This window comes from Panthera leo, chromosome C1, assembly GCF_018350215.1.
Source record: "Panthera leo isolate Ple1 chromosome C1, P.leo_Ple1_pat1.1, whole genome shotgun sequence".
Classification (NCBI taxonomy): Eukaryota; Metazoa; Chordata; class Mammalia; order Carnivora; family Felidae; genus Panthera; species Panthera leo.
The window spans coordinates 57,251,777-57,279,595 of record NC_056686.1 but is presented as its reverse complement, the minus strand read 5'-3'; the positions used below and the strand labels follow the sequence as shown (position 1 = coordinate 57,279,595).

The 27,819-nt window shown below is 35.5% G+C and overlaps 1 protein-coding gene across 1 annotated transcript in view; it reads right to left on the bottom strand.

Moving 5' to 3' along the window:
- LRRC7 (leucine rich repeat containing 7) overlaps positions 1–27,819 on the bottom strand; it is a 564,537-nt gene that overhangs the window by 433,675 nt on the left and 103,043 nt on the right. The window contains exon 2 of the mRNA XM_042951516.1: positions 17,251–17,348. Within this exon, the coding sequence (XP_042807450.1) occupies positions 17,251–17,347 (97 nt within the window). The 5' untranslated portion in view covers position 17,348. The remainder of the gene's footprint in view (positions 1–17,250; positions 17,349–27,819) is intronic.

The following is a 27,819-nucleotide window of genomic DNA, read 5'->3' as shown; positions in this document are numbered from 1 at the left end:
CACTCATCTAGTTTCTGGGTGCAGAAATTTCCCCAGCACCCTTGACCTTTATTTCTTTTCTAACCCTTGTTAGGAAGTGAAGTAATTTATGTAATTCATAAATTTTGAAGGGGAAGTAGACATGTGTAGCCCAGTTTGTTCCTCCATGTTTCTTTGAGATGAAGCTGCTTCAGGAGATAAGCTACATTGATCTGTTCCTCAATGTTATAAATTTTTTAAGAGAAATTCCCCATAGAAAGAAGCCTGTGTTTTTTCCTTATTGCTGTGGCTGAGTAAGTACATATGCATACATCTGAAGTGTAGTATGAAGTAGCAGATTGTTACCAAACATCTTAGCTATGTCCCCCTATCTATCATTAAAAATGATTCTTGATCTCTGTCTGACATTTTGTCAATATTTAAATTGGTTCCAAAATTTTTCTAGAATGCAGAAGTTATTTATTGGATGTCTTTAAACTCTAGTAGGTGTCATGACTGAATCAAATTGTAAGGTTCACAATTCATTCTTTTTTTGTAAACTTTTATTGGAGTAATGACTGTATATCAAATATTGTGCTCAATGCTAGTAATAGATGAATAAGATGTGTCCGCTTGCCCTTAAGCCACTTATAATCCAATGGAGAGGAAATAGACATGCAAGCAACAGGATAAAATATTGTGCTCTAAGCACTGCATTCACAATCTGTACAAAGTGTTCCAGAGACAGATAGGAGGGAGGTACTGCCTTCTGTCAAGAAGAGAAACTTTGGTAAGGAGGAATGAATTAGCAGGGTGGTTACTACTGAAATGAGAGGAAGGATGTAGAAAAGGGTGAAATTTTATGTGAAAAAGCTTTTCACCACATAATAGAACCAACTCTTAGCAAAAATATGTAGCAAGTCAAATTTATTTGTCAAACTCCTCATCTATGTATTTTTCTTTTTTCAGAGAACTTTCCTTTTCTTCTTGGGCATCCAAATATGTCTTGATGCTTGATTCCTTCTAATTATTAAGGTCAGTGACCTAAAATTGCTTTTATGTCAAAAACTTTCATGATTTGACTGGAGTTCGCCCTTGAAGGAATTTGCATTTTAGAAGAAGTCCAGCGGAGGTTGAAACCCTAACACAAATGAATGATATGTTAAGCCAGTGATGCTACAAAACAATCTTTTCTGAAATTGCATCCTAAGTAAAATCTTGGAAGAAGCTGTTTGCAGTGACAACTAAGCATGCTGGCTTAAACCTATGGACTTTCCAGAGATCTTAAGACATATTTTTTGTAAGTTACTTGCCTGGATTTCTATTACAACCTTGGATATGATGTATCTAAAATATATCAACTCTATACTGAATTTGCATGAGCCTGATTTCAATTTTCTAATAGGTCTAAGAATGCTCAGGCTGCAGATCAAGTTTAATCTAATCTTCCTTTAATCTTATTTTTATATCATGCCAAAATAATTAGTCAATAACATATGTTAATTTCAAGTGGTGATTCAACTGAGTGCAACGTCAGTTTTTGTTATGGTGCTGCATAATCACAATCTACAATATTACTAGAAGTGTAACATTTAGTAAGTCTTCCTAGCCAATGAGCAATCACTGACCATTTATTTCTCTTGAGTTGTCTTCTATTAAAATTATATACATTATTGGCTTTGTTGTAGGACTTAAATGTTCACCTTAAAAATGGATCTAAGCAATGAGGAGTAGGGAAGACTGGCCTCCTGGAATGGAGGTATTGAACTAAAAGAGAAGAGCAGAGGTGGGTAGGAATATGCAATTTAGCAATTCTGATATTTTAGGCACATCAATGCTAATTTATAATTCTTTAGACTGTACATATACGCTATTTCTTTGTATATATGATATTTTATGTTTAAAAATCTGTAAGGATTAAGCAGAAGATGAATTTTAAAGAACTAAAATGAGGACACAGCATAGTGGAGTTATGTAGAATGGAACAGAAGAAATTAGATGGTTTTCAGAATCAAACTTAGGTTTGTATTCCAGCATTGGCACATAGATGTGTGAAAACTGTATACATTACTTAACAAGTCTGAGATTCTATAGCCTCATCTATAAAATGTGACTAATAATTATTTAAGCTTGAAAGTAAGAAGAGCTACCCCCAGAATGGGAGATACAGGAGAAGTGGGTCTCATTTCAAACCAGAAGGAAACTGAGGGTTGATGGGGGCGGTGGGGGAGAGGGGAAAATGGGTGATGGGCATTCAAGAGGGCACTTCTTGGGATGAGCACTGGGTGTTGTATGTAAGCGATGAATCATGGTAATCTACTCCTTAAGCCAAGAGCACACTGTATACACTGTATGTTAGCTAACTTGACAATAAATTATATTAAAAAAAAGAAAATTAAAGGAAAAACTGAAAATAATGGCAACACAAACTGCCCATGAGGTGTAGAGCTTGAATAGGAAAATGAGGTGCTGAATTATATATGAGGTCCCTTTAATATCAGTGCGCAGATTTCTGATCTTCCAGGTAAAATCCCTTCTTTCCTATATTCCTATTCCCAACCTTAAAAGTATTTTGGGATAGCTGAACAAATATAGACAAATACTACAAATATTACAAGCCATAGTATGCGATACAGTGTTGGATAACTATATGAGAAGCCAAATGGCAAATACATTACCTAAGATTACTTTTCATGCTAAATTAACTCTTTAAAGTGACTGGCACATTATTATAGGCTTAAGCCAATGACTGTATAGCATTTCCCTGGAATACAGTAATGGTACACAAACAGATATATAACAAAACTTAAGCTAGTGAAATGATAGGGAACATTTTCTAGGAGCTTCTTGGAGATTTTCTAGCAGAAAGAGAAGTCCAGGAAATTTTCGTTGTACCTTGACACTGTTATACACATGAGCAAGGTCTATAAATGTATAGCCTGAGAATTTCATTAGATTTCTTTATTGGATATGATCTTCATTAGATTTCCCCTCCATCCCCCAATGCCTAAGTCCCCAACCAAGTGAGCGAAATGACAGTAGCACCAGGTAACTAACATCATGGTTGAGTGACTACAACATGGTTGCTAGAAAAGAACCCAAGTATCTGGAAAGCTAGCACAGACCTGAAATGAGGTCAGTTAGAAAAAAGGTAACCTCAGGATATTTTAAAATAAAGCATACCACTTCTGCAACTGAATGTTCTATAATTCTTTATCTTATTTACCATAGATCATCCAAAGCTTGATTGTTTTTCAATCCTTGATTCATTAACATTTATTTTATGATTTAACAAGGATGGTTTATCACCTTTTTGAAGGAGGAAACTAAGACAATAAACAAAATGTCAAAAAGAAGTAGCTTAAAAGCAATAATAATCATGGCAAAAGTGACAGATGACAACTCGATATGGAAGAAAGCACAGATGGAATTCTATTACCACAGTTCATAGTAATGGGTATCTATAAAACTCCTTGAATCATCAGAAGAAGTTTCAATCATGTTCAATAACTTCTAACATGAAGGAAGGAACATGACTAATCATCATGATTTTCACTAAACTGGTTAATACGAAAATATTTGGCATTTGGAAAGGTAACATTCAATTATTTGAAAACAATATAATTTTAAGTGTTATCTCCTGATAATATCAAATAGACTTTTTTTGTTAATGGAAAGTATAATATCATTGCCATAAGGGTAGAATTATGTTTTTAGGAATTTAAATTCTATAAGAAGTTTAAATAAAAAAAACCTTTTTCAATGTGTTTTTCTTATTATTCAGAAACTCAATAGATAGATAGGCTTTGTGGAATTTTAGTTTCCATAATACAGACTCAGTTTAATTCTGAGGAAAAATTACACCTTCATAAACATATCTCTATTTAAAAATAGTAGTGTTTTTGTTTAAATAGGCCAGAGTCATAACTATGCTACCAAGAATTTCTTAGTATTACAGTTCTTAGAATTACAGTTCTTGAAAAAGAAACTGTAAAAACAAACAAACAAACATTATAACAAAGCTTAACTAAAGGGGAAGTATATACAGCTTAAAGTTATATGCAGGTAAAATCAAAGAAAATATAAGTTTGTAAAAAAAAAATTGAGGATAGGGGCGCCTGGGTGGCGCAGTCGGTTAAGCGTCCGACTTCAGCCAGGTCACGATCTCGCGGTCCGTGAGTTCGAGCCCCGCGTCAGGCTCTGGGCTGATGGCTCGGAGCCTGGAGCCTGTTTCCGATTCTGTGTCTCCCTCTCTCTCTGCCCCTCCCCCGTTCATGCTCTGTCTCTCTCTGTCCCAAAAATAAATAAAAAAACGTTGAAAAAAAAAAAAAATTAAAAAAAAAAAAAAAAATTGAGGATTGTTTATCATTATGGAATGACTTTCTTCATTATGTTTGATTTTGAACTTTTTAAAATATAATTATAGTCCCTCTAGCTTTCATTTAAATAGCATGAGATATATATATGTGTATATATATATGTGTATATATATATATATATACTTAGATATATATATATATACACATATATATATACTTTGATATATATATATATATATATATACTTTTATATTTAATCATCTGTGTCTTTAAAGAGATGTTTTTTATAGGCAACACATGTTGTCTTTCCTTTTTATCCAATCTGACAAGCTCTACCTTTTTTTTTTTTTTAATTTGAGAGAGAGAGAGAGAGAGAGAGAGAGAGAGAGAACATGAGCAGGGGAGGGGCAGAGGTAGAGAGAAAGATAATCTTAAGCAGGCCTCCAAGCTCAGCACAGAATTCAATGGTGGGCTCAATCCCATGACCCTGAGATCATGACCTAAGCCAAAATCATGACTTGGAAGCTCAACTGACTGAGCCAACCAGGTGCTCCAACAAGCTCTGCCTTTTAATTGAAACATTTACACCATTTATAATTAATGTAATTATCGGTATCATAAGGCTTAATGCTGCCATTTTATTATTTTTTGTTTGTTCCTTGGTTTTTCATTCCTCTGGCTTTTTTTTTCCTTGCCTTCATATGGGTTATTTGGATATTTTTAGCTCAATTTTTATTTATAATTTATTTTTATTTATTTATGATTTTGAGTATATAATTTTGTATAATTTTCTTAGTGGTTGCTCTGGATAACATAACTATGTAACTATCACAATTTACTGGATTTTCAATGTCATTACCACTTCGTGTGAAATAGAGATCCTTATTTACATTTAGGTCCCTTTACTCTCCCTACTTCATATATGTACTTATATTAATTAGTTCTTCTACATACGTTGTGCACTTTATCAAGTTCTGCTATAATTTTTACTTCAACAATAAAATATGACAGAAAAGAATGTCCTTTTAAGTTTAGTTCTATTTTTACTCAATTTTGTTGTTCTTCTTTCACATCATTAGAATTTGTGTTCCTTTATAGGTAAAGGGCTAAGTCTTTGTTATTTCTCTCTGGTTCTAAGATTTTCTTCTTTATCTTTAGTTTTCGTAAGTTTAATTATGACATATCTTATTGGGGATTTTTAGGTTTTATCATTTTTAGAGTTCATCTAGCCTCTTGAATCTCTAAACTTATGTCTTTTACCAATTTGGGAAGTATAACCAATACTATTACAAATTCTTTTTTTTTTTTAGATGCTCTTTCTCTTCTCTTTCTAAGACCCTATTATTTTTACAGAAATTCTAGAAGTTTTGTCCATTTTTGTTAAGTCTATTATTCTCTTCGTTGTTCAGATTGAGTAAATTTGAATAATTTGTCTTCCAGCTCACTTACCTTATTCTTTGCCATTTTCACTCTACTATTGAGTCTATTCAGCAAGATTTTTATTTTGGTCATTAAACTTTTCAGTTATATGATTTCTATTTTTAATAACTTATTTCTTTGTTGAGATTTTCTATTTTTTTTCACTTGTGTCAAGAGATTATGTAATTGTTTGTTGAAGCATTTTTGTAATGCCTGCTTCAATTCCTTGTCATATAATTTCAACATCTGATTCATCTTAGTACTGGTGTCAGATAATTGTGGTTTTCCTGGTTCTTGATATACTAGTATAATACCATTTTTACCTTACAAATATATAATAAATCCATTGGTATAATACAGTTTTCTTTTTTTTTAATGTTTATTTATTTTTGAGAGACAGAGTGTGAGTGGAGGAGGTGCAGAGAGAGAGGAAAACAGCAGATCCAAAACTGGCTCCACACTGACAGCAGACAGCCTGATGCAGGGTTCTAACTCGCGAACCATTAGATCATGGCCTGAGCTGGAGTTGGATGCTCAATTGACTGAGCCACCCAGGCACCCCAGAGTAATACAATTTTCAATCCTATCTTGGACATTTCTGGTTGTTATGTTTGGAGACTCTTGAACCTGTAAGAATCTTCTACTTTTACCAGGCACTTATCCTATTTAGATTTAGCATATAGATTCTGGACTACTTTTGTGGGTTTTAATTACAATGACAGTTTTCTAATCCCTTGTAATGCTAATGCTATTCTGGTCTGCTTTATTCTTCTGGCACTGTGGGCTATTGCTCACACACTACTGGTGACATCCGCCACAATGAAAGTGCCTTTCTGGGAACCCTAACGTTGCAGAGTACCTTTCTGGGAAGGCACAGAAACCACAGGGTCTGGGTCTACTTATGCCACTGGGTGGAAGGCAGGAAAACACAGGCTTTCACAGCCACTCTCCCCTGCTACCTGCTACTGAAGGTGGATTAAAGTGCCTGTCAGCTGGGATTTTAGAATGTTGGTTAGGGCTCTCTACAAGATATCTACTGGGCTTCTCTCCCATTCCTTTGGATTGGAAGAACAGGCTATTCTTGCTTATTACTATGTGTTTGTTGTTGTTGTTGTTGTTATTCATGTCTTTTGACAGTGCCAGTTTGCAGTTATCTATGGTGTCCAGTCCAGGGATATATGGAAGATAAAACAAAACAAAACAAAACTCAAAAAACACACAATGTTGTCTTTCCTCAATTACTGAAGTCCCAGCCAGTTTTTCTTCTTCTTTTAAGCTTTCAGAGTCCTTTCACTGAATAATTTTCAGGGAAAATTAGAAGGGAAAATCAGGGAAAACTGAGTTCTTGGCATCTGTTTTAAAATGAAAAATTTGTCCTTCCATTCTTGCTCCCTCCCTTCCTTTCCTCCTTCCTCTTTTCCTTTGTTTCTCTCTTTCTTTCTCCCTTTCTTTGTCTTTGTTTCTAATTCTTTCTCTCCTCTTCCCCTCTCTTTCAAGGGGACTCTTATGGTACACTTTTATTTTAAAAGTTAAGTAATTAATTTCTTCACTTTTCTGAAATATTTGTTAAATATCTCCTAAGTTCGAGACACTACATTATGTGTGGCTGATATAATGGTAAATAAGACAGATATCTTGCTCTTCAAAGAGTTGATAGTGTGATTTAAAAAAGCTTATCAAGGGGCACCTGGGTGGCTCAGTTGGTTAAGCATCTGACTTTGGCTCAGGTAGTGATCTCCTGGTCTGTGAGTTCAAGCCCCATGTTGGGCTCTGTACTGACAGCTCAGAGCCTGGAGCCTGCTTTGGATTCTGTGTCTCGCTCTTTCTCTGTCCCTCTCCTACTCACACTCTGCCTCTCTCTCTCTCAAAAATAAATAAACATTAAAAAAATTTAAATAAAAATGTTTGTCTAGATGTTTCTGGAGGCAGATCTCATTTAAGTGACTGTATAGCATACTGTAAGAGATTTTAATATGTAGTCACATGTGTTTATTACCTGGAGAAGTATACTCAACTAAGTCTGATGACTTTTTCCTTTGAATCACTCTGATTTCTTTCTTAAAACAATTTGTAATTCTTAGGTTGTTTTCTCATTTTTTATTTCTTTATATATTTGTCATTATTTCCCTTCATCTTTTTGGGGGGCATATTTCCCTTGTATTCATGGGTTTTCTCTATTTGTTCTTCAAATATCTGATATTTTGGGGTGCCTGGATGGCTCAATTGGTTGAGCGTCTGACTCTTGATTTCAACTCAGGTCATGATACCAGGGTCATGGAATTGAGGCCCAATGTCAGGCTCTACGATTAGCGTGGAGCCTGCTTGAGATTCTCTCTCTGCCCCTTTCCCCCCCTGCTAGCTCTCTCTCTCTCTTACTCTCTCTCTCTCAAAAATAAATAAATAAATAACAAATAAAAATTTTAAAATCATCTAACATTTTACAATGTCAAATTTTCTTTTATGGACTCCCATGAAGATTATATCGAGTTTCTTGTAATACCTTTCCTCATCAGAGTTCATTTTTATTTCTGCTTTTTACTTGTCGAAAAAAAAATTCTGCCTTTTCCTTATTTTTTACTTTGCAATGGGGCACCTGGGTGGCTCAGTTGGTTAAATGTACTACTTCAGCTCAGGTCATGATCTTGAGGTTTGTGGTTTGAGCCCTGCTTTGGGCTTTGTGCTGACAGCTCAAAGCCTGGAGCCTGTTTCAGATTTTGTGTCTCCTTCTCTCTCTGCCCCTCCCCCACTTGTGCCCTGTCTCTCTCTGTCTCTCAAAAATAAATAAATGTTCAAAAAATCTCTTTATACCTTGCAGGTATTTAATAGAATATTTATATTCTTGTGATTATTAAAAAATTCATACTACTTTATTTTTTTTCATTTCTACATTCAATATTTTTCAAAGGTATACTCTTCCTTTCCAAGGTAATTTTTGTTGTTGTTCTCTGATTCTATACCATTTAAAAATATATATATTCTGTCCCCCATCACTGAATATGTTCAGGAATTAAAAGAACACCCAAGTGGTTGAAATACAGAGAGTAAAGGGATAGTGTGAGATGAAGTTGAAGGGGTGGGTACAAGTTAGACTCTGGGAGGTCCTATAAACTATAGTAAGGCTTTTGTCTTTCTTGAATGAGCAATGGAAATCCATAGGATCATTTCAAAATGAAAGATTTTCAGAAGTGTATATAGGAGAACCACTTTTTGGAGTATCTGGTAGAATCTTAAAATCTTTGCAAAGGAAATGATTTGTGAGCAGATTCAAAACGTATTCAGAAGGCAAAATTAAGAAGCCTTGAAATTATGGTGGCTATAGGAGGAAAGTGAGAAAAAGGTATGAAAAAAATCACTTCTAGCTTTATGTCTTTTGAAACTGGACAGTTCAGAAGATACAACATGCAGACAAAAAAAAAAAAAAAACAGTGGAAGAAGCTCAGGTTTTGAGGGAAAGAGCACTGATTTTGAGACTTTGAGGTACTTTTTTAAATTATGTTTATTTTTGAGAGAGAGAAACCGAGTATGAACCAGGTAGGGGCAGAGAGAGAGAGAGAGATGAAACACAGAATCCAAAGCAGATTCCAGGCTCCAAGCTGTCAGCATAGAGCCTGACATGGGGTTCAAACTCATGAACCGTGAGATAATGACCCAAGCAGAAGTCAGACACCCAACCAACTGAGCCATCCACTTTGAGGTACTTTTAAGAAAACCAGGGAATGTGTCAAGTAGATATTCCGATATATGGAGAGAGGCCTGGGTTGGAGGTACCAATCTGTGAGGAATCTGATTATAGTAATAATTGATGCTGTGAGTGTAATTAGGTTGTTCATGGAAAGAGTATTTTTGGAAGAAGAATTCAAACAGTCTTCAGAAATTTTAATATGTAATGGATGGAAATAGCAAGTTGAGCATGCAAAAAAGTAATCAGAGAGATGGACAAAAATCAGAAAAGTATTGTATTATGGTAGTCAAAAAAATTTATTTCAAAAGAGAATCAATAGCATTGATTTGTGCTAAGAAGTTAAATAAAAAGGACATTATAAAATTTTTTCACTGAATTTAGCAAGTGGTAGGCAGAATTCTAAGGTGGCCCCATGGTCATCATAACCCCAAGTTCAGAACACCAAGTTCAAGCCCTATATAATTCCCTCCCCTTGGATACGGGTAGGATCTGTGATTTGTTTATAGCCAATATGTGGGGGATAAGCTTAGGAATGCCCTGGGCTTACACTAATGGGTTAACAAGGCATAAAGAAATACAAAGCCATAAAATGCTTACACTCAAGTTTGGGTAAACCAGATTGGCACCTCATGAATAGGGAGATGCAAAGGTACCAGGAATAGGGAGGTGCAAAGGCACCCCAAAATAGAGAGGAGGTCCAGGGCCTCCAGAAGAGAAAGGGAGGGGCAAAGGCCCAAAATAGGAACGGGCACAAAGGTGCCCAATACATAGGTATATGAAATAAACAAGATTAGATATTCATGGTGGAAGCACCCCTAATTTAGTACTATAGCATAAAGGCTGCTTTCACAGGAGAATAGGGCCAAGTTCGGTAAATTGGTGAATTGGACTATGGACCGCTCCACTGCAGGCAAAGCAGCCCAGAACGGAGATGGTTAACAAAAGAAAAGGTGTCTTGTCAACCCTGAGGTTATTTCCTCTACCTGTCTCATCCCCTAGACTAGCTAAGATAAACAGAGGTACTGCTTCATGCCCCCTGTAAACAACCTTCCTTCCAACTGCCCAGATCCCAGATTTTGTTTTGTATTAACCCAGACCCCTAATCCCAAGTATCTTCAAAACCCTTTTTTGCTCACGTCCACAAGTTAATGTTCACAGATTCATTGTCTCTTTGTGCACGTCCATCGCCATGTTTGTAAGCTTTCTGATCTTAATAAAAATGGGCAAGGACTCTTGTTTGGGGCTCTTGTCTTTTACCAGACATTAGCCATCTCTTGCTTTAATCCTGCATCTACTCTTTTGCTGGCCAAAAGAGAACTTTAGACTTAGAGTCTATGACACCAACAGAATATGGAAAAGGTGACGGTGTAGTTAAGGTCCCAAATCAGTTCACTGTGAATTAAACAAAAGTGAGATTATCTTGGGTGAGCTTGGCTTAATCGGCTGGAAGCCCTTAAAAGATGGATAGGGCCTTCCCTGAGGACAGAGTCTCCTTGTTGTCTCAATGAAGTGAGCAGCCATACTGAGAACATATATGTAGCAAGGAACTGTAGGAGGTATCTAACACCTAAAGATGGCTTCCCGCTAGATGCCAGCAAAAAGCAGGGCTTTGGCCATACAACCACAAGGAAACAAATTCTTCCAACAATCTGAGTAAGCTCAGAAATGGCTGTTTCCTCAACTGAGCTCCTGGTAAGATCCTGAAGCAGAGAACCTGGCTAAGCCCACCCTGGACTCCCAACCCACAGACACTGCAAGATAATAAATGATATTTTAGCCACAAAGTTTGTGTAATCTGTTGCATGGCAATTAAAAACAAATAACAGCAACACAAAGCAATTTTTGGTGGTCTGAATGAAAGCTATTTTAGTTGAGTGACTGGGTAGGACCCAGATTGCATGGGTTTGGACAACTGAGTGGGGAATAAGTAAATGGGGTGAGTATAGATGACTCTTTACAGAGGCTTACCTAGGAATAAAACAGAATGTAGTGCTGTAGCTGAATGGGGCTGTGGTTTGGCAGACAAATTTATATCTTTGTTTTTTTTAATAGGATGTAAGTTGAGCATATTTCAAAGCCTGTCTTTTACAGGGAGCAATTTATTTTTACTGAAAGTTTGCTTGACTATGCTAGATGTAAAATATCAAGATATAATTCACATGAAATAATTGGTTAAGAGCTATGTCTGGTGACCTAATGTTGGTCTTCACTTGGAAATACTGCAGAAAAGTATAAAATATTATAAAAGAGAGCAGTATGAATTATGCTACTTAGCAAAACCTTCTGTATGCAATATCTCCAAATAAAAGAGGCTTCTCCTTGCATTTAAGGAGTCAATTTCTACTGTTCCTTCCAATTCAAAGGGGAAGCCACATTTAGCTTTCTATGATGGCTTTCTTAGGTGGCAGCTTTCCATGGGAATTGACCCAGCAAGTCTTGGTCAAGATCCCATATGGAATTTGTAGAATAATAAAGAATGAAAAAAGAATGATGCTGCTGTGTGAGAAAATTACTACCTAACATGAATTACTATTTAACATGCTGCAAGAATTTCAGATTTATGTCATTTGTTCACAAACTGTTGCTTGCTGTGCATTATTGTTTCTAAAGATAGTGGTGGTAATTTCTATTAATTTCCATTTCTGTGATCAGAAACATGCTTTATTATCTTCACACAGATGCTAAGTTTGAAATAAGAATAATAATAACAAGTGAAGCAAAAGAGAGAAGAAAGAAAAGAAAACTATGTCCCAGGTTCTATACCAAGTACTTAATACAGGCATACCTCAATTTATTGCATGGCACTTGATTGTTTCACAGATAATTGTGTTTTTACAAACTAAAGGTTTGTGGCAACCCAGTGTCGAGCAAGTCTATCTGTATCATTTTTCAAACTGCATTTGTTCACTTCACATCTCTGTCACATTTCAGTTTTCTCACAATATGTCAGACTTTTTCACTACTATTATATTTGTTATGGTGATATCATGTGATCTTTGATGTTGCTATTACAATTGTTTTGGGGAGCCACAAACTATGCTCATGTAAGATGGCAAGTTTAATCAATAAATGTATGTGTTCTGTTTCACCACCTGCCATCTTTCTCCCTCTCCTAAAGCCTCTGTATCTTCTGAGACACAACAATATTGAAATAGGTCAATTAATAACCCTCTTAAGTGTTCAAGTGAAAGGAATAATCACATGTCTCTAATTTTAAATCAAAAGCTAGAGATGATTAAGCTCAGTGAGGACAGTAAGCCAAAAGCCAAGACTCTTGTGCTAGTTAGCCAGGTTGTAAATGTAAAGGAAAAGTTCTTGAAGGAAATTAAATATGCTATTTCGGTGAACACATGAATGATAAGAAAGCAAAATACCCTTATTGCTAATCTGGATAAAGTTTGCATGGTCTGGATAGATCAAACTAGCCCCAATAGTCCGCTAAACCAAAGCCTAATCCCGAGCAGGGTCCTAACTCTCTTCAATTCTATGAAGGCTGAGAGAGGTGAGGAAGCTGCAGAAGAAAAGTCTGAAGCTAGTAGAGATTAGTTCATGAAATTTAAGGAAAGAAACCAACTCTAATAACACATAAATGAAAGGTGAAGTAATAAGTGCAGATGTAGAAGCTGCAGCAAGTTATCCAGAAAAATCTAGCTACGATAATGAATGAAGATGGCTACACTAAACAACAGATTTTTAATGTGGATAAAACAGCCTTCTATTGTTTGGAGATGTCATCTAGGACTTTCCTAGTTAGAAAGGAAAAATCAGTGCCTGGACAGGCTGACTCTCCTCTTAGGGGACTAGAGCCGCTGGTGACTTTATGTTGAAATCAGTGCTCAATGACCATTCCAAAACTCCTAGGGCCTTTAAGAATTATGCTAAATCATTGGTGCCTGGGTGGCTCAGTGGGTTAAGTGTCCAACTTTGGCTCAGGTCATGATCTCAAACCATGATCTCAAACCATGATCTGGTTTGTGAGTTCCAGCCCTGCATAGGGCTCTGTGCTTATGGGCTCTGTGCTGACAATTTGGAGCCTGGAGCCTGCTTCAGAATCTGTGTCTCCCTCTCTCTCTACCCCTCCCCCACTCATGCCCTGTCTCTCATTCTCAAAGATAAAATAAATGAACACTAATTTTTTTTTAAAAAAAATTAAAAAAAAAAGAATTATGCTAAAGCTACTCTGCCTATGCTCTATAAATGGAACAAAGCCTGGATGACAGCACATCTGTTTGTAGCACGGTTTACCAGATATTTTCAGTCCACTGTTGAGACCCACTGATTAGAAAAAAAAGATTCCTTTCAAAATATTACTGCTTACTGACAATATATCTGGTCACTGAAGAGCTCTCATGAACATGTACAACAAGATTCATGTTGTCTTCCTGCCTATTAACCTAACCTCCATGCTGCAGTCCATGGACCAAGGAATCATTTAGACTTTCAAATTTTATTATTTTATTTTTATTATTTTATTATTTTATTTATTTTTATTATTATTTATTATTTTTGTAAGATTATAGCTGCCATATACGGTGATTTCTCTGATGACTCTGGGCAAAGTCAGTTGAAAACTCTGGAAAGAATTCACCATTCTACATTTGTGATTAAGGACATTTGTAATTCATGGGAAGAGGTCAAAATGTCAATATTAACAGAAGTTTGGAAGAAGTTGATTCCAACCTCCTGGATGACTTTGAGGGACTCAAGACTTCAGTGAAGGAAGTGGTTGCAGATGTGGGGGAACTAGCAAGAGAACTAGAATTAGAAGTGGAGCTTGAAGATGTGACTGAATTGCTGCAATCTCATGATCAAACCTTAACAGATAAGTTGTTTCTTATGGATGAGCAAAGAGAGTGGTTTTGTGAGGTGGAAACTACTCCTGGTGAAGATGCTGTGAAGATTGTTAAAATGACAACAAACGATTGAGAATATTGCATAAGGTTAGTTGATAAAGCAGTGGCAGGGTTTGAGAGATTTGACTCCAGTTTTGAAAGAAGTTCTACCATAGGTGAAATGGTATCAAACAGCATTACATATTGCAGAGAAATCGTTCGTGAAAAGTAAATCAGTATAGCAAAATGTTTTGTTGTCTCATTTTAAGGAATCACCACAGCAATCCCAACCTTCAGCAACCACCGCCCTCATCAGGCAGCAGGCATCAACACTGAGGCAAGGTTCACCACCAGCAAGAAGATTACAACTCACTGAAAGCTCAGATACAGTTTGCACTTTTTAGCAATAAAGTATTTTTTTTATTTAGATTGTACATCACTTTGTTAACCATAATGTTATTGCAGACTTGACAGACCACAGTATAGTATAAACATAACTTTTAATATGCACTGGGAAACCAAAAAAATTCATTTGACTCATTTTATGGTGATATTCACTTTATGATATTCCCATTGTCTGGAACTGAACCCACAATATCTCCAAGGTATGCCTGTATAAATACCTTCCTTTAATTCTCAAAACAACACTATAAGGTAGACTCTATCAATATCCTCATTTTTCAGATTAGTAAATGGCATCTTAGATTAAAAAAATAATACCCAGATTCCTGCAGCTGGTCATACTAAGTGTCACATTAGAGAATAAACTCTTCTGTGAGACTCTGAAGTTAATGTATTAATTAATTAATATGATATACTGCTTCCATTCTGAAAAAGAGGATTTCTTAGGGAATTAACACTGTTTCATAACAAAGCAAGAAGAATTGTTCATTATACTAACAAGGGATAACTAAGACCTCTCTAGAAAAGAATAACATTTTATAAGTTTCTTATTTCTCATTATGTCTTCCCATGTTCAATAACTTAGTCAACCCAACTGAGTTCCTGAGATGATATTTGAAAAATGCCCTGACTGCCACAATCCAATTGATGAGGACTTGCTTGTGAATACAAGCATCAGTTATGTTATATACCTTCCATAAGACAAGAATAAAACTTAACTCTAAAATATGCCTACCTTCATTAGTCTTTTGTATCCATGATGATTTAGTATCGTCTGCAGGCCGTCATTTGACTTAGCCTAGTGGTTTTCAAATTTAAGTTGGCATCAGAATGCTCTGCAGGGTTTCTTCTAAACACACAGATTACTGCACCCAACTCTCAGAGGTTTTGATTCAGTAGTTGTGGATCACAGCTCTTAAAATTTGCACTTCTAACAACTTCCCAGATGCTGCTACTGTGTTTGCTCTGGAGAGCATACTTTGAGAACCAATGGCCCAGATCTGGCTTTAGAAACCCTTTCCTGTAAAGAATCAGGTAAATACTTTTGGCTTTGTGAGCCATCTAATCTCTGTCATAATTACTCAACTTTTCCTGTGTAGTGTGAAAGCAGCCATACACAATACCTAAAGAAACAGAGATGGCTATGTTTCAAAAATTTTTTTTTTTTTACAGAAACAAGTGTCAGGCTGGATTTGGCCAATGGACTCAATGGTCAACCTCTGGCCTAGACTAACTCAGAGTTTTGAAAAAACACTTTATATATGTTAAATAGCAATTCTGAGAGAATCATTGGTAGATTCATTCACAAAACTTTCTCATAAGTTTTAAAATAAAACTTATAGAGAACTAAGCTATTTGTGTTAAACCAGCATAGAGGAGACACCCCAGAGCTTCCCTATGAACCCAATAAAAGAGCAGTACTTTTATGTAAGAGTCTGCTTCTTATAGTTTTAATTTTATCATGCCCAGAATTCAATTTTCATTTTCAAATTTTAGTTTTAATTGGATATTGTTATAGTGTTAAAAGCCATAAATCTATGAAATAAAAGAAAACTAACACTAAAAAAACTAACACTATCCTGAATGACATAGATGATAACCCAATCAGATTGTCTATTAACTTTATAATAAAACAAAATAGAATGAAAACACTCTACCTGCCATGAGTGTGCCCAGTTTTAATTATTTGGTCTTTACTCAGAACTGCATACTCGAAACTAATTTAAAATGCCAATATTATCTAAAAAGTCAATTAAACTACATATGCCAGTGAACCAACCACATTAGCTCTATCCTTATAAAATGTAAGTTTCTGTAAAAGGAAAAAAAAATCGCATACATTTTGGTCATAATAGAATGTGTTTTAGTTCCCTGAAAGTAATTATATGCAAATAGCAAGAGGAAAGTTAGTATTATTGGTCATCTTATAAACTTAAAATGCAAATATTATGTCAAACGTCTCCAACAATGCTACAGGCTAGAAATATTAAAATAAAGTCTCCATAGACAATTCCATATTCTAATATTTACTAATCTGCAGATGGAGTAAAATGATTTTATGGTAAGATATATGACTTCCATCTTTCAAAATATTTTCGTAAATTTGATTGTTTCCTTTTGATCAATGTTTTTGATCAAATGTTTCCTTTTGAGCAATGGTTTTGTTTACCATTAGATATTTATTCTTTAGTCTAATGCAATGGTTTTCAAGGGGTTCTCAGTTTTAAAAAATGTTGAAAGAGTGTTGTGGTCAAATGAAACCGGAAACTATTGATTTGAAACACATTTCAAAAGTTTCTTTTACATCAGGACTCCTCAGAAACATTAATATTCATAGTATGAATATCTAAGAAAGACGTGGTAGACTATGCAGCCTTTTCCAATCTCATTTGAACATGGAATCCAATTATCAGTAGAATATCTTGATGTACAAGAGAAACAGTCAACAGAACAATATTCCTAGTGTCTGAATCAAGGCATCATATAGTCATACGGTTTTAAAAATAAATTCAATTTGATTCAATAAATATTTATTAAGTACTTCTATTATTTGACTAATCACTTAAAAGTTAATCCTTTATTGTAAATACTACTCACCAAACTCTATCTAGAACATAACCCTATTAAACATACTTACACTCTTCTTCAGGCCTCTTCCTGAGTGCTGCACGAACTTCTTTACAAGGACTTCTCTGATATTGTGGGGGATTCCTTCCCCTTATTAGGTTCTCCATCCTATAAAAGAGAATCAAAACTAAATTTAATACCAAAATCTTTATAAATTTTGACTCTCCAAATGGTCTAAATCAAGAGTCAATAATTCAAGTATCTACTAAGGCTTGGTAGACAACATTATTAAGTGTCTGTCAAGGAATGAGACAGTAGGGAGTGGCAGGGACTGTGGCAAGTGGAGAGTGCTTGGCTTTTCTAAGGAGTTCTAAATTTTAAAAAAAATTAAAAAACACCATGTAGACAAAATTCATATACCCACTCTCCAATTACAGGTTGCTATGAACTGAATGCCCCCCATCCCCAAATTTGTGCATTGAAATCCCCTATGTAACTTCTCAGCTACTAGCAATATATGATGCTGACAACTGGAGAATAACAATAAATGAATTAAATGCAAGCTGGATTAGCATATTTTATAGCACATACTTTGTGTTCAGTATTTTTTGGTTTCAGTAAACATAGTTTTGTGCCACCAGTACCTAGTCTACTCATTTTGATAACACTAAAAAACTACTGAGAGTTCAGAATTTGAAAATTCAGAACAAAACCATCTACTATCACTTTGAAAATATAAACATAGCTTCTTAACATCTACAAGATTATTCTAATGGGATATCACTGGTTTTGATAACAGCTGGCCAAAAGCATATATACCATTGAAAACAGCATGGCTATTATGGGCGATAGTGGTGTAGGGTCTCCTAGGGTTAGTGGTGCAGAAGATTATGTTTCTGGTGTCTAGGGGGCAAAATTAGGAGAGGACAATCCCATAAAAGCATTATTTAAAATTATGTAAAATGTGAGATAAATAATCTTTTGTAGTGGGGTAGTAACATAACACTAATTCTATGGGAAATGGTCATTAGTTCTTAAAAACACTTTTCAATATACTTCCTGAAGTTAATCCATTTGTTTGTAGGGGCTTCTGTGTGTGTGTATATGTGTGTCCATGTATGTTCAAATGTACATGCCTGTGTATATAAAGTACAAGAAAATGTTTCTTAGTATGTGATGGTAAGTTGGGCCTTAGTTTCACTTGAAGTTCATTTCAACTGAGAAAAATAATTACTTCTCTTGAGGTTATAGCAATACAGTGACAGGGAACAAAGCAAAAACCTGAAGGGTTTAAGACATAATTTATTCTAGCACTGTTTATGAGAGGAAAATTAGCTTTCAGGCCTGTCCCTACAGTTTAATCATAAGGATTAGCTGTATAAACTAAATTATATAAAATTTTCTAGTTTCTGACTCTTGAATTAATTCAATGCACAATTTTTATTACATGTTTCAGCAAATATACAAATTACAATTAGATCTAATAATAACTTTAAGTGAACTAATATTATTCACTAGTATTTACAAGCTCAAGACAGTAAAATATAATAAACATAACCTGTACATACAAATGTCTGCATAAAATTGTGATGTGATTTTAGAAACCAATTTTACTCAACTTATTCTGATCAGAATCTATGTAAACCACTCTCTTGGATAGGTTATTATTTTTCCTTTTGTATCTCTGACTACTGAATATGTGAAATTGATTCCATATAATTATGGTGGGTTTTTTTAATTTTTTAATTTTTTTTATTTTTATAGAACAAGTCAGGAAGCACTACTAGGGCTCCAGGAGAGTTTTACTCATATGGTTGCTATTGGACCCAAGAATCTCCAGGTCAATCTCCCCAGGAATCATGGTGACCAAAGCTTGTATTCTGAGAACATTCACAAGCAGATCTGCAGATTATGCAATATTAGCAATGGCTTAAATGTGTGAGCCTAGGTTCTGGGAATCAGACTGCCTAAGTTCAAACTTCCATTTTGTCTATGAAAGGATGATTTTAGAGAAGGATAACCTATTTTGCACCTTATTTTTTCATCAGTAAATGAGGAACACAAGCCATTTCATAGGACTGTTGTGAGGATTAAATACATGTAAAATAGTTTACATTGTGTCCATCACACTTTGAGGGCTCAACAAATATAGCCATTATTTATCCTAACTATCCCAAGTAAAAATTAAATCATATACTAAAATTTTAAATCTCTAGTATGTTAAGAAAAGTATGAAAACTGGCCTTTATTTAACAAAGAAAAAGAGCAGATGGCATTGTTGAGGAAAAAAGAAATTCTGGCTAAATAAATGTTTTGATTATTAGCAAAACACAAAACATCCATGCATATGAATTGCCAATTTTCAGAAATAAAGAACTTAATAAAATATACTTCATTTTATTTAGTAAGATTTAAGATTTACTATATGATAATCTTTCAAGGATACTAAGATGGATAAAAGTGAGTTGCTATTCCCATAAATTAACTAAAGTGCTACATAATGTATTCTTAGAGAATTTATAAGATATTTCAGAATTGTACAGTGCCCTTTGACCTTAGCAACAAGTGAATTTATCTTATAATGTATTACCATTTATCATTTATTCCATTTTGTCTTTACAACAACCTCCTGAAAGGTTATTTTATAATGAGGAAACTAAGGCTTAGAAATGTTCAGTAACCTGTTCATGGCCACACGTTAAGTAAAGGTTCAACTGAGATTTAATCAAGATTCTCTGACTTTTTATCTTTTTCTACTTGTTTCCTAATCCATTATTTCCACGAGTCTATGATTATTCATTATAATTCCACTAGGAAACTGATACTTGAGATTCTACTGTGTAATGAATAATTAGTGGCAACGTTCTTCTTAAACACAGCAACATTTACATTAATCTATGCCTGTATATAAATAGTATACATATTAGATATTTATATAAATATAACACTACACAAGTATATGTATACATATGTATTTGTATATAAGTTTATTTGCTAATTACATGTTCATTTTTGATCATTTAGCTATTTTCACTGAAATGTTCCTTTCTATCAGTGACTATTTATTTAATTACTTAATTTTTTTAATGCTTATTACTGATTTTTGAGAGAGACAGACAGACAGACAGAGTGTGAGCAGGAGAGGGGCAGAGAGAGAGAGGGAGACACAGATCTGAAGCAGGCTCCAGGCTCTGAGCTGTCAGCACAGAGCCCGACGAGGGGCTCAAACTCATCACATTTTAAGTTTTTGATAACCACCAAAAAGATAACTGGAGCCAAGAAATTCATTATAAATGATATATACAACACACTAATAGATGAAAAAAATTGTAAAAAGCATTGAAAGTTCATTTTTTCTCTGGAATGCCAAATGTTATGCCCAGTAGAGAACACAATTTGAATTAAGTTAAAATTTTACAGAGCAATATTCATGTCCAAACTATTACATAACTGTGAGACTTCCATCTTCCTGAGATTACACTCTTGGTTACATGAACTCTTCCACTGGTGTCATCTATGATCTACAGTTTGCATTAAATGGTCAGACAAAAAGACCAAAAATGAAGCTTTGGAGCACAGCCAGGACACAGCAAAGGAGCTTTTCTTGCTACTTTCAAACTTGGCAAGCCGCCAGTGGGAGTGTGTTAACAGTGCCAGCAAGGAGAGATTAAGTGTGATGACCACAGGCAAGACAGATGCTCTAACAACTCATTGAAGAGCTCTGAAAAGTGCAGCCTACATGTCAACTGCTGGGAAGAAATTGAGACAGCCACATTAATATTAAAGAGTGTGAAAAAGCAATCAGAGATTATGAGCAAAGGTGTCTACAGCTCTCTTGGTGTGTACCCCAAATTTAGGTCACAAAATCACCTGAGGAGCTTTAAACAAGTACACATTCCCCCATTCCCACTACTAAAGATTTTCATTCAGTAGGCAGGGATCAGGTCCAAGTAGATGTATTTTTTAACATGAATCAAATACTTCTAAAGTAGCCTTACACTGATCCCAAAACTGGCTTTTGGGAAACCCTATAAATAAAAAATATACACTTGGGAGATACAGGGGAGGGAAGTTCAGTGAAGTCATTCCAGGATATAGCCATTTGCTGATACAAAGGTGAAAAGACTGCAGTTAGGACAGGTACTATCAAAAATGAAAAGATTAGCCCAAGAGATATTGTCAAAGGCTTGCCAAGATTTCTGGTAGTCCACCAGATGAACCAGGAGGCTGCCCACTGATAAGGCTGATAATCTCAACAGTGAAATGATTTCCTCCAATAAGGTTTGGCAGACTCAGCTGGAACACAGAACAAGTTTGGATTAATTTAGAATTGTGGGTTGGATTGGGAGTATGACTAGTTGAAAAAGGAAGTGAAACTTGGGTATAAATATGGTTGAAATGAATTTGTACTGGATGGAGGAAGATGAGGGAGAACGACTGAGTCACTGGAAGACAAAGGTGTTTGGTTAAGAGAAGAGAACCGTTAGATGTAAGTATTTCCAAAATGTCCATTATGTGTCAGGTGCTATGTTAGGTTCTTTATATATGCATTATCTATGTCATCCTTATTTTATTCATGGTTAACCTGAATTTCAGACATGTTAAGTAACTTGCTTAGCATCATACAGTAAGTGCAACATTCAGGATTTAAATCTAGATATGTCTGACTCAAGAGCCCAGGCTATTAGCTACTATGTGAACTGTGCAATAGAAATTTCTGTGATGATGGAAATGTTCAATATCTGTGCTGAGACAGTAGCTGCTAGCCATATTCAATTATTGAGCACTGAATATGTGGCTAGTGTGACTGAGGAACTGAATTTCTGATTTGTGAAATTTTATTGAATTTAATTTATTTAAATTTCAATTTCAATAGCCACATGTGACTACTGTAGTAGATAGCACAACAGGGCTAGAAGTCCCCGTTTAGCACATGACTGGTAAAAATACAATTCTCCACTGAAGAATTCTGAATTAGTCAATAAGAGGGAAGTAAAATCTTTTTTTAAAATGTTTATTTATTTTTGAGAGAGAATGGGGGAGGGGCAGAGAGAGAGGGAGACGCAGAATCCAAAGCAGGCTCCAGGCTCTGAGCTGTTAGCACAGAGCCCAATGTGGGGCTTGAACTCACGAACTGTGAGATCATGACCTGAGCTGAAGTCGGATCCTTAACCAACTGAGCCACCCGGGTGCCCCTGATAGGGAAGTAAATTCTTGGACAAGTATTCCACATGAAGGTCTTTAGAGACAAATGAACAACTGAACTCTTCTTCAACCTAGAATTGGTTCACAGTGACCTCTTAGGAGCCTCTTGGCAGAAACACACTTTTTCAGGGCACCTGGGTGGCTCAGTTGGTTGAGCGTCTGACTGTTGATTTTGGCTTAGATCATGATCTCACGGTTCATGAGATTGAGCCCTGAGTGGAACTCCACACTGACAGCACAGCCTGCTTGGGATTCTCTCTCTCTCTCCCCTCTTTCTCTCTGCCCCTCCCCCATTCATACGAGCTCTCTCTCTCTCTCTCAAAATAAATAAATAAACATTAAACAAAATGCTTTTTCATGCAACTATGGTTTTCAACTATGAACTCTGCCTGTAGTACACCTAAGTGCCTTCAATATGCACTTAAAACTCATTCCTATCTCTGGGCCTCTACATATAATGCTAAATGAGTTCTTCTAATCTATCTGAATAATGCTTTTTTTTAATGTTTATTTATTTATTTTGAGAGAAAGAAAGAAAGAGTGTGTGTGAGAGAGAGTGCGTGCATGCAGGGGAGGGGCAGAGAGAAAGGGAGAGAAAGAATCCAAGTGGTCTGATGTGGGGCTCAATCTCATGACCATAAGATCATGACCTGAGTTGAAATCAAATGTTGAATGCTTAACCAACTGAGCCACCCAGGCGGCCCTATCTGAAGAATTCTTAATCATCCTTCTAGTCTTCATTATAATATCACTTTTTGAGATAATAAGGGATCACTTTGACACCTTAATCTAATGAGATCCCAAAATATGGTTCCATCCTACAGCCTGAAGTTTTCCATCATAACAGTTATCACAAATTGCAATTATATATTAGTCTTCCAAAACTTTTATTTAATGTCTGCTTTCCTCTTGGAGTATAAGCCCCATGAAGGCAGAGACAATGTTGATTTTATTTTCCACCTTACTGGTGGAGTGAAGAAATGGGCATGGTGTTTGGCATTCATGGATTATTTTCTGCTTGAATGAATGAATAAACCTGCCTTTCCTAATCCTTCCATGAGGGAAATTGTATGCTCTGGGATCACTGGGTATGACCCAGGTAGTTAAACTAGTGAGTGACCTTCTAAATATTGCTATTGTTCCCTTATCCCCAACCTATGTGCTTCCCCTCAGTCATTCAACAGCACCTCCTAACACTTTCCTACTAGGCCATCACCTTGCACTCAACTGCCTCTCAGCACTGCACTCTCCACCAGCTGCCAAGGCTACGAGACATCAGAGAGCAGGTGGGACAATCCTGGATTCCCTTTGTTGCAGGGCTTAGGAATGAGAGGTGATGAGGGAGCTGCTCTCCTTAGTGTGATGCTGCTCTGTGGGAACTTTCACCGGCAGAACTGGGTGCCCCAACTGGTGTGTGTGTTGGGAGAGTGATTTAATCATGACATAAAGGAAATGGATTAAAAAGTAAAATCAACTTGTTTTGCTTACAAGATACCAAATATACTGAGGCTAATTTTTCCCTTCTCACTGAGCTTATTACTATATTTGCTGCTTTGTGAACACACCTCAAACTGGAGAAATATAGTGCTTAGTGGGTTTATTTGATGAATAGACAATTTAGATAAAGCCCTTAAATGAAGTTCAGCACACAAGCAATGAATTGAGTATTTGCAAGTCTCTTTGTTTGTGCTCTGTAGGCTCCCTAGGACTCCTGAAGGAATTTTTTAAATCAGTTAAGTAGATATAAAATAAATTATAAAGAGTAAATATCCTTGACTTAGTTTCTAAAACAGTAAACGTTTCAAGTATGTCTTAATAATTATTTTTAATTAAATAACCTTGAACAAATGCAGACATTTAAAAAAATCAGACTTTCCATTGAGCTTTTATTTAATTTGATTATAAGCAGAATTAGACACAATAAACTACATACCTATGAACACAACCCCTTATATTTAAAATAGCAATCAATATGAGTAGGAAGCTCAGTAAGATATATAGTAAAATATGGTAGCATTTGTTGCCTTCAAATTTAACAGTCATATACAAGGAGCATTTCTGTTAGAGTACAGAGCTATATATATGATATTGACTACAATCAGAAAATTTACCCAATAATTTTGTGGTAAAGAGCATACTACCTTTTAACTCATCAGAGTCCAAAGATTAAAATATATATCATGTGACAAAAGTCAAACATCTTTTTCTTTCCACAGGCACTCCATCTTCCATGGTATTCTTTAGCACAGTGCCTAGACTACAGTAAATACTCCATAAATACTTAACAAAAGATTGAATAAATAAATGGATGAATGAAGTCTGCTCCTTCCTAGCAGGAACATTTGGAAGATTCTTCTTTTCCATTACAAATTTTACCCATACCTTGAGTTCAATAACAGCCTCTCAGCACTGCACTCCCCACCAGCTGCCAAGGCTACACGACATCAGAGAGCAGGTTGGACAATCCTGGATTCCCTTCGTTGCAGGGCTTAGGAATGGTAGGTGATGAGGGAGCTGCTCTCCTTAGCATGATGTTGCTCTGTGGGAACTTTCGCCAGCAGAACCAGGTGTCATCCCTGAAGGCCTATTTTTCAGTCCCAGTTCCACTCAGAAACAAATCCAACCACTTCATATATATTCAGTGCTTGCCTTCTGAATTTTCCATATTATATCTATTAAACGTTGGAAGAGTAACCAGCAATTTTCAAGTTAGTGTTAGTCTCCATTTCAGTTTTTGTGCCCTTTACTCATATAGATTCTGAATTATTTGAGAGCTTTGATATAGTGCACTGCGGTTGTTAAAATGTTTCCCCATAACTTATTTCATTTCATTTTCATGACAATTCTGAAATAGATATTGGTATGTCACTATTTTATAGATGAGACAATTGGAAGTCTGAGCTACTAAGTGACACAGAAAGGCCAGAGTTAGGACTTGAACTCTGTTCCTTTGACTTCTAAAAATCCCTCTTCACTTCACATGCCACCATGCATACACAATATTTATTCTTTTCTTTTTGCTAGGGTCTTGTACGGAAGATTTTTACGAAGTGAGTCATAGATATTCAAAAATCTTACAATATTGAATATTTACAAATAATTGTCACTTTAATTTATTCTTCTGTATGGCTGAGCACTCAACAAAAATATTCATAGTAAACTAAAATAAATACAAATAATAGGGATTAAAAAATTAAACTGTGCTTAAGCATGCATATGGAAGAAGCAAGGATAAGATTTCTATTATTTTTGGAAATAATGATTAGTAGTTTGTCCTGCCCAAAGGAATAAAAGAATTAGGGAGCAGCATGCTGTGACTATCCAACCTCACCGAGTTCTAAAGCCAAGTGACCCCAAGTGAAGCCAAGTTTCAGAATTCCTTAATTGGCTTAGAATTCAAGAAAAAAAGGGAAAAAGTTGAAGAAGCAATGGAAGTGCTCTTGCTTTATCACTGAACTGCTGTTTTCTTGTGAGTGAAGTTCAGCCCAAGTTCAGCACAGTGAACCAAACCCCAGAATAAAACTATGCATGCACCTTGAGCAAACAATAGCCATTAAAAAGTCTCGAATGTTTATAAAGATCCAATTTGAACTGCAAATGACATAGCAAAGATAATCAATACCCAATTATCTCAGCCAAATGTGTTGAGATGATACTTAATAAGGACAAACTGAAGTTAAAGAGCAAGATTATTGTGAAAAGAAATCACTTCTTAACTACACTTAAACTGCTTGAAAAGAGATTGAAATGCTTAACAGAACAGAAAGAGACAACACACTTTTGAGTTGGGAAAGTATCACATGTCTGAGTTCTAGGGCCAGTGATGATTTACCAAAACTGCAGGGATCATCAATAGTTTCAAAGAGTAGAAGCTTGTTTTTACATGGCCATTTAAGGGATGAAAAATCTACAGTATATTGTTTTTACCTTTTGTAAACCACAAATCAGACCTGAAAAGTGGATGGTTACATATAGTTTACTTTATAGAGGTTACAGCAGACAATTGTCCCATAAAAATCTATGAAATTAATGGGAAGGACATGTGTTAGCAATGGGAAAAAAAGTCAAGCTCCTCATAAATTCAGGAAAGCACACTATTGACAAAATTCTAGTTTTAAACTGATTTACTTCTTTCCTATATAAGAAAAACTATTTTTGTTTTTTACCCATACACAAAATAATATTGTATCAGAAGTCTGTTATCTATATGAAGGTACTTTATTGACAAATTCAGTTGGTACAAGGTGTAGCAAGCTTCCCTTATGAAAGTCCTTACATAAATTAATAGTTACATGCAAGATTTAAGAACATATTCATTGCAAAAATTACAAAAGGATAATCAATTAAGTTCACTAAACTCAGAGTTATTGAAAAAAATTCCTTAAAATTATACAAATGAAGTGGCTAAATTAACAGAGACTTTCACCTACAAAAATGAATGACATTCACAGGATGAAAAAATGTGAAGAAGGCATAATAAAAAATAAAATCAATACATCCAAACCACTCTCGAGAGCAAAGACAGAGAGCTGGCAATGAGGAAGAAATATATCCATTAAAAAAAAGGTAAGAATTCATAAAGTAGTCCTAATGTTGAATCAACATAATTATGCAAAGAAAAAGATTCTAAAAGGTACTGAAAATAATGCTAGGTTCTTCAGTAATATTACCACTCAGATTATGATAACATTACAAATTATATATGAATTATCCATCATTCTTAAAATTTAATAGCATATGGCAATTATTTCTTTAAAAAATTGTATTCTGAATAAGTTGAAAACCAGAAATATAATTAAATTACCTGCCATCTAGAAATTATTACAATTTAATACATTTATAAGCCTTGGGGTGCCTGGGTGACTCAGTTGGTTGAGCACCTGAATTTGGCTCAGGTCATGATCTCACAGTTTGTGGGTTTGAGCCCCACATCGGGATCTGTGCTGACAGCTCAGAGCTTGGAGCCTGCTTTGGATTCTGTGGTCTCCTTCATTCTCTGCCCCTCCCCCGCCTGTGTGCGTGCTCTCTCTCTCTCTCTCTCTCTCTCTCTCAAAAATAAATAAATAAACATTAAGAAAATTTAAAAATACATTTATAAGCCTAAGTTTGATTCCTTTTCCACATTCTTTTCTTTCCACCCATCCTTTGACTTTAAAGAAGAGAAAGACACCTGAGTCAACATTTATGAAAGGAGAATACTAATGCCACCAGAATACAGAATCATCTCTCTTTTGAAAAGCCTTCTATGATTTTGCCCACTGCCCCAACTATCTTCTGTCTCTGTCCTATTAAGGGTCCTATGCATATATCTTATCACCCCAGCCTCCACTAACAATCCTTGAGGGCAGAATTGTCTCCTCTGTGAGGATCTAGCACAATTCATAGACTACAATGGAAATTAAATATTCCTTTCTAAGTGATTAAATGAATAAAC